The 8,288-nt window shown below is 35.8% G+C and overlaps 1 protein-coding gene across 3 annotated transcripts in view; it reads left to right on the top strand.

Moving 5' to 3' along the window:
• The first annotated feature begins 648 nt into the window (after nt 1-648).
• The window catches only part of LOC126708421 (calcineurin B-like protein 9), a 44,629-nt gene continuing 36,989 nt past the window's right edge, over nt 649-8,288 (top strand). Inside the window, exons 1-10 of one of the 3 annotated variants that reach the window (XM_050408240.1) lie at nt 655-1,093; nt 1,200-1,365; nt 1,718-1,800; nt 2,421-2,480; nt 3,211-3,319; nt 3,410-3,462; nt 3,609-3,689; nt 3,775-3,887; nt 4,033-4,125; nt 4,214-4,532. In XM_050408240.1, coding sequence (XP_050264197.1) covers nt 1,082-1,093; nt 1,200-1,365; nt 1,718-1,800; nt 2,421-2,480; nt 3,211-3,319; nt 3,410-3,462; nt 3,609-3,689; nt 3,775-3,887; nt 4,033-4,087 — 732 coding nt within the window. In that variant the 5' untranslated portion in view covers nt 655-1,081 and the 3' untranslated portion in view covers nt 4,088-4,125; nt 4,214-4,532. Of the gene's footprint in view, nt 1,094-1,199; nt 1,366-1,717; nt 1,801-2,420; nt 2,481-3,210; nt 3,320-3,409; nt 3,463-3,608; nt 3,690-3,774; nt 3,888-4,032; nt 4,126-4,213; nt 4,533-8,288 lie in introns of those variants that run through there. The other 2 variants (XM_050408227.1, XM_050408234.1) reach the window with 2 other exon arrangements.

The following is an 8,288-nucleotide window of genomic DNA, read 5'->3' as shown; positions in this document are numbered from 1 at the left end:
GTTACCGGTTTTCTGATCAGACTAAAGTCTGACCGGTGGTCAAACTAGTGACATCAGAAATAATTTAATTAATAAATAAATAATTATAAAAAATAATAAAATTAAATAAATAAGAATATAGCTACTGATATTTACTAAAAAAAGATATAAAATTTTAGAAGTATTTTCATGTTAAATTTAACTCAAATTAAAAGAAAAATAAATTATCAATTTTTTAGAGGGAGAAAAAGAAGTTAACCTAAAGAAACTACCCCAAAAAAAAAGGTTATGGTTTTAAAGTTTTATAATCATATATAATTTTCAGTATTTTTAACAAAACCATTATTTAATTTAAAAATATTTATCTATGTTAATATAATTTCACATCTAAATATTTCTTCTAAAAAAAATTGTATTTATTACAAAAATATATTATGCTTGTCTTAAATATTGCAATAACCTTACCGGTGTACGAAGTGCAAATAATTCAAATTTTTTGCCTTTGATTGACCCCTCAAACCCACATAAGCCATATCACAAACGTATTTCTCATCAAAAAAAAAGAAAAAGAAAAAAAAAAAAGAGTAAAGTGGTCTGCCTCACCACCTAAGCATCAACGTGGCCAAAGGATATCCATCCACATTTATACCAAACTTTTTAAAAGGATTGTCCTGTCCTCTCCTTATCTAAAAAGTCTAAACAAATTGCTTAAATCTCTCTCTCACTCTGAAGAAGAAGCAGCGGCAGAGCTGCAGTTTCCTCTCTTTCTCTGTTTCCTCCAAAGCCTAGTTCGGCTCCTCGCCCAAATTAAGATATATTTCTTATTTCATAATCATTTTCTCACATATTCTCTGTTACAATTTTTTTTTTTTTTTTTTCAGATTCTCTGTTACCATTTTTTTTTTTATAGATTTTAGTTCAAAGTTTGTTTGGCATAAAAAAAGTTTGAGGGTGTTCCTAATTTTTTTGAGGGTGTTCCTCATTTTTTTTAAGGATAGATAAATAAAAAATTTTAAATTATTACATATAATTTTTTTTTTCTTCAGAGGTCAGGGTGTTCCTGGGAACACCCTGAACCAAACGTAGCGTCGCCACTGCAAACATGGATTACTCGGTAATAATAATAACAATATAGCACCTTAGTTTTGCAGTTGCGTTTGTTTTGAGAGACTTTTACTGTTTTGTATGCAATATGAACGTGTGTTTTGTTTATTGATCAGGGATCGAGTTCTTTGACAATTGGCGAGCGTATCTGTGCGGCGTTTATACCGCTTATAGCGATATTTGAGGTTTTGATATTCGCTTTCTCCGATTGCTTTGAGCCCCGGCAACCACGCCTCAAGAAATGCGCCGGAGACATACCTCGTTTAGCTAATGAAACCATCTGTAAGGACTTTGAAGTTCCTTCAATCCATTTCATGACGTTTTTTTTTTTTTTTTTTTTTTTAGTAATCATACGACTTGTTTAGATAACTCAACTAGTCATAAATACTACATGTGAATGTAACGGGTCAAAAGAGATTCCTTCAAACTATGTCTAAAAAAAAAAAATGTAATTTTGAATTGATGGATTTGCTTCATTGGATATCTCTAATTGTGAGTGTTTTGAAGGAGAAAATCTTTTGTGAGACTGTCTTAAGGGACAGTCTCATTAGACAATTTTTCGTTTTGAAGAGGTTGTTGGAATGTGCAATGTGGGTTTTGAATGGTTGTTTGTGGTTGTTTGTTAATGATGCAGTTACTATGAATGAAGTTGAGGCATTATATGAGCTGTTTAAGAAGTTAAGTAGTTCAATCATCGATGATGGGATGATTCACAAGGTAAATAGATTTTGATTGTTGGGAATTCGTCTGTTTAAGAAGTTGAGCATTTGGTCTGTGATTGCCATAAGTTACTTTTTGTTTCAATTTGATTAGTATTTTCACAAGAAGTAATGTGTGTGTCTTTTTGGGATGAAAATTGAAAATACTGCTTGTGTTGTGTTAGTTTATGATTAACTGAGGGGTAGTATGGTTTTTCCCTTTTCTTGGGTAATTAGCTGACAAATTCATTGATAGATAGCATAATTAGGATGACCCAAATTATGAAAAGTGAAGCTAATTCTTCAGATTGAATGGACCAATATGCGTCTCTTGCTTGGACTTTTATTGGGGGGTTAAGGCTTGGTTAAGAGGCGGAAAGGTCAAGTGTTTCTGGAGTCAGTGAGACAAATCTATCCTTAAAAATTGGGTTTTTTCTTATGATATGAACTAATTCTTCTTATGAAAGAGGGGGGAAAAGAAAAGGACATAGATTAACATTTTTAAACAATCATCTTCCCAATTTGAGTATGTAGTGGCATTCATTGATAATTTATGTACACATTAACATTTATCACAGTCACTTGGTTTAATTTTTATCAATGGTTGTATAGCTATAATTTATGTTTGTTATCTTGTAGGAAGAGCTTCAATTAGCACTGTTCCAAACTCCAAGTGGTGAGAATCTTTTTGTGGACAGGGTAAATGGACTGGAACAACTTTTATCTTCTTCTTCTACTCTCTTCCCCTTCTGTTGTGAGCATTTTGGGAATTGATTCAAATTTATTGGTTGGTTCCTTGGTGGTATGAAACTATGATAGTAGTAACAATTCAACAGTTGAACTATATACTGATAATTTTTAGTGGAACAAAAGCTACATTGAAGATTCTTTTTTTCAAAAGAACTTGTCCAATGCTTTAGCTGTGACCTCCAGATAAAAAACTTGTCTTATGCTTAGCACAGTTCAAAACTCCAAGCGGTGAGAATCTTTTTTTGTGGACAGGGTAAATGGACTGGAACAACTTCTACTTCCTCCTCTCTTTCCCTTCGGTTGTGAGCATTTTGGGCATTGCTTCAAATTTATTGCTTGACAATTCAACAATTGAACTATAGTAAATTATTGCAATGTTTTTAGTAGAGGATTATTTTTTTACTCTTTGATCCTTTGATTTTTTTTTTTTTTTTAAAAGTCGCATTTACTAGTTGCAGCTGTTTTTTATACAGTTACTAGTTGTTAAATTTTGAACCTATGGTGGCACGCCTAATGCTAGATCCATTTACTTTCTATCTAGTTACTGAAATTACATGCCAACATCTACACAAAAACTTGAGAAATTAAATGTTTTTTGTTTTCTCGTGATGTGAATCCATAACAACCAATTCCTTTCTTTATTAGTATATATATTCAACAACTTTTTGTTTTTTTCTAGATTTTTGATCTTTTTGATGAAAAGAAAAATGATGTCATTGAATTTGACGAATTTGTCCATGCACTCAGTGTCTTCCATCCCAATGCTCCCATGGAAGACAAAATTGATTGTAAGTGTTCAAGAGACAATCTTTTGTTTTATACAATTGAGTGCAATTCATGGATCTATTCAATCTTTGTTTCTTGTTGAGTTCTTGCAGTTGCATTCAGGCTGTATGATCTGAGACAAACTGGGTTTATTGAGCGAGAAGAAGTAAGTATACTCTGTAGTCTTTGGTTCTATAACAATTATTGTCAAAAACTAAATTGTAAGCCATTTTATGTTCCTGAAGGTACTGATTTTTGAAACCTTGAGTGCATATGTAATATTTTAGCTAAGCAGCCTTTGGTTGATATCAGGTTAAGCAAATGGTAATTGCCATTTTGATGGAGTCTGATATGACATTGTCAGATGATCTTCTTGAGGCTATCATTGACAAGGTAAGCAAGCATATATCCAAATTTGATCGTTCTAATTTTTGTCATTGTTTGGAACATACTAGTACTCATAAGATCACTGTTGCAGACATTTGCAGATGCTGATGCCGACAAGGATGGTAGAATCAATAGCGAAGAGTGGAAGGATTTTGTTCTTAGAAACCCAAACCTCTTGAAGAACATGACTCTTCCTTATTTGAAGTATGCAACTTGCACCCTTACATGCTATTTTATCCCCAATTAATTCTTTTACTCTTCTTTGAATCTATGTGCCCAACTATATTGTGGATTCCATAAATCTTGAAGAAGTACTGACTGTGCTTGTTAATATTTGTACATACTGCAGGGATCTGACAACGTTATTTCCGAGTTTTGTTTTTAACACAAAGGTTGAAGACTGAGAACCTAAAATTTTTCCATCAACAGAGTCCTTATAAAGGTGTTCTAAGCTATAATTCTATGCAGTGTTACTTTGATTGGCAAATTCAATGGATTGTGCTAATAAAAATGGTTTTGAATCATGACAGATTGTTCATCATCGTTCATTACCCCTAAAAAGGGGTAGCCACTATGCTTTCTTTGGTGTAAAAAAGGCCAGGAGAAGCTTTATAATTAAGCAGCACCATTCAAAGCATGCATTGTTCAGCCTGCAAAGAACTTACTCTTGTAATTAGTTTGTATGGCATTGTTGCCTCAAACTTTAGCCTTTTGATTACCTTGTGTGTGTGTGTGTGTTTTTTTTTGTTTTTTTTTTTCCTGGGTAATCAAATGCTGCTGATTGTGTACAGAATCTGTCTCGATTCGTATAATGTTTATCTGATGCAATTTAAATTAGAGCTTGAAGAAGTCTTTCTTTAGTGCTTTTGGATGACCATTTTGCAGATTTGCTAATTTGTTTGAAGTTGGTTAAAGTATAATTATACATAGAAAAAGTAAAGTTTTAAAAAATTTGGACATAACCAAATAAACTAACTGATCAATTAAAGCATGGCCAATATGTTCATCCTGAATGTTCCTTGATTTTCTTTTAGATGATGTTCTCTTTTGTGGGCCTTATTAGTATATGTGAAAATTAAATTTTCATTGCATATATTTCAATTTTTTATTTTATGAATATCTCATGAATTTGGGGATTATTGACTCGTTTTCTAGCCTTAAAATAAATCACTTCTCAAATCATTGGCATTTCATCTTCAATATTGTCTATGTTACTTTGCTGACTTAGTACCTTACGAAATACTAATAGATTCCTTGAATTATTCACCATTTTTTATTGCTAACGGTGAATTATTCACCAACCAAAGGTGAATTATTTACCGTTTTTATTGATAAAGGTGAATTATTCACCATTTTTTATTACCAATCTAGAACTAATTGAACTTCTAGGGTATTTTAATGCTGCACGGCTCATCATAGGGATTGAGAATGTTTATCTCTTCCTCTGTAAATATGACACAGGTAGTTTATAGGTTAGGGCTGCATGTGTAGTTTGTAGCAGGGGAGATTGTTGTGTCATTTGAGTGTTGTTGTAGTTACTGGGCAGCTTGAGTGCCTTGCTTTGTTTGAAGTTCTTTCTTCAAGAGTTTTTTACCAATAAAATTACTTATTCATTACAAAAAATAAAAAATAAAATTGGCCCCCTACATTAAAAAAAGAAAAAAGAAAAAATAGTGTAATAATACACTATGAAGTCTATGATATATTTAGTTTGCCCACTTTAACAAATATTCTAACTCTGCCAATGAGTGCATAAAACCTTAAAGTATGAGCTCTAAGTCCTTTTTTTTTTCCGTTCCCTAAGTCAATTTTTAACACAAATAACCAAACACAAACTTTAAGTACAAGCGCACCAAACACAAATTAACACACCTATGACCTAACAAATGCTAGTTTATTTTCAAGACAAGACGAACTTGACCAAGAATGTCTTCCCGAACAACCATTGGTCTTGGGGTTCCAATTTCCAAAGCTACTATAATATTAATGTGTGCAAGATTGTGGCATCTGGCAATCATATCTCAATCTAATCGACAAAGTGTGTTCATTGTTACTCTTTGAAGATCATGCTTTGTTCATGGATCGATGGAAATTATTTATGATTTTACCTTTCTAATAAAAGGACAATTAATGAAAACGGATTTTTTTTTTCTACATCATCATTTTTCATCTAATAAAAGTACACAAGTCTAATAGAATGGTTTATCGCATTATTTTAAATAACACAGGGATTTAAAATTTTTTATTTTATAGTATAAGGGAGGTATTGATAATGATCCATATCACAAGAATTTCTTTGTATTTAACCCTTTGAGGGTTGCAGTTGCACTTACTTTTTCGCAATGATTGATAGAGGAAAAAAGAGGAAGAAGGGTAATATTCTAACCCTATAAGAAACTTATACTTAACTCTCCTAACAAAAAACTCTCTCTCACGTAGGGTGAGCTCTCTCTCTCACGTTTTCTGGTGAGGTTACTACTTCTCACTTTAGGTGAGACAGGTGTTTTCTTTTCTCTCATTTCTGAAACAGTTTTTGTGCTGCGAGTACGCTGTTTTATTCCTTAAAGTCTAGTCTCTACCACAGGAAGCATGGATTTAGACTTCATAGAAAGGGTACAAAATATTGCTCTGACAGAAGAAGAAGGGGAAGAGATCAAGGTAGGGGGAACACATAGGAGCAAAACTCTTGAAGAATGTTCACTTAGCTTGCTGGGTCAGTTTCTCACATCTCGTCCCTACAACCAAACTGCCGCGAAATCACTTCTAAGATCGGTATGGAAGATGGGATCTGATTTAAGGATTGTGGACGTGGGAGAAGGCTTGTTTCAATTCAAGTTCACACTAGAAAGTCAGCTGAATTGGGTTCTCAACAACGGTCCATGGAGTTTCGAAAATCACCTTTTGGCCCTTCGGAGGTGGGAGAGGGGTATGACGGCTAGAACAGTGACCTTCAAACACATCCCATTGTGGGTGCAAGTATGGGGTCTACCGTTCAATCTCATATCTGAGGATGCAAGTAAGGACATTGGTGGAGGACTGGGTAAAGTGATAGAGGTTGATAACAAGGTGTTCTCATCTGAACAAGCCCGCTTCGTTAGAATACGAGTTGAACTACCTATTGATAAACCGGTACGTCGGAGTGCCGTAGTTGTAAATCCGGAGGGAGACAAGGTTCGGGTGGGCTTCAAATATGAACGGCTGGTGGGCTTCTGCTATCAATTCGGCATAATGGGGCACGAAGCAAAGGAGTGTATTGGTCCGAAATCACATGGCAATGGTGAGCTTCCTTACGGAGAGTGGCTGAAGGCGGGTTGGAAGGGGTTGGCGACAGAGCATGAATGTTTCGACGTCCACCAAGTCGCCGTCGACAGGGAAGGGAGACGGTAACACAGCTGGTGCTGGAACGAGACAGCCACACGTTACGGAAACTTCGAGTGCGAACGTAACGGAAGCCGCTAATCATGATGTCAGCTCTGCAATTATGGAAATAATAAACACGGAATCAATGCACCTCAATCCGGAAACAATCATTCCGCATATGGAAACTGAATTAATCAATGATGAATTGGCAGTGAGCAATAAACCAAGTAATCAAGTAACTGAAGGGAGGAAAACGGACACACAACATGCAACAGACCAACTGTTTAATGTCCCAGTAAATTATGCAGCTCAGGAAGTGAACCAAGACACATCACTTAAGCCATCACGTGGGAGTACACGTGAGTCAATAACACCCAACACGACCAAAACATGGAAAAAAAATTTTCGTGCCCAAAACACTACTACGCAAACACAAACTGAGGCGCCTATCTTGGTGGGTTCAAAACGGCAATTCCATGGGTCTGAATCTGACCTTGAGGGCGAGCAAGTGAATGGACAGAGTAGGGGTGGTAAGCGGGGAAGGTTAGTGGTGGTAGACAATGAAAACGTTATCGAAACGGCGGAGGCTGATGAGCAGCCCCGCCGAGCACAATGAATCTCCTAAGCTGGAACTGTGGTGGGCTTGGAACCAGACGGCAGTTGAAGTCCTCTCTCATTTAGTGAGGGCGAAAGCTCCTAAAGTTTTGTTTCTAATGGAGACAAAACTATCTGTAGGCGAAATGCGAAACGTACGAAATGATTTACCTTACCGGTGTATGGTGGCGGTCCTAAGTGTTCATAGAAGTGGTGGTTTGGCTCTCTTATGGATGGAAGAGGTGGAGTTGCATGTCCAAACCTACTCACCCAATCACATTGATTCCTTGATAAAGTCAGACAATTCATTTTGGAGATTTACCGGCTTTTACGGGCGGCCAGAGATGCAAAGAAAACATGAGTCATGGACTTTACTCAAACATCTCCATTCTAGGAGTACGGCACCATGGCTGTGCTGTGGAGATTTCAATGAGATTTTAACCATGGAGGAAAAGCAAGGAGGGCTCATACGACCCCTAAGACCGATGCAGGAATTTAGAGAAGCACTTCTACAATATGGGTTGGTGGATTTGGGATTTCAAGGTAACATTTTTACATGGAGCAATGGACGCGAAGGCGAGGGTTTTGTCCAAGAAAGATTGGATAGGGCTTGTGGAACCATTGAGTGGAGGGCTCTTTTTCCACATGCGA

The sequence above is a fragment of the Quercus robur genome, chromosome 2, assembly GCF_932294415.1.
Source record: "Quercus robur chromosome 2, dhQueRobu3.1, whole genome shotgun sequence".
NCBI classification, from domain to species: domain Eukaryota; kingdom Viridiplantae; phylum Streptophyta; class Magnoliopsida; order Fagales; family Fagaceae; genus Quercus; species Quercus robur.
Note: the sequence above shows the minus strand (reverse complement) of the source record. Positions and strands in the feature narration are given on the sequence as shown.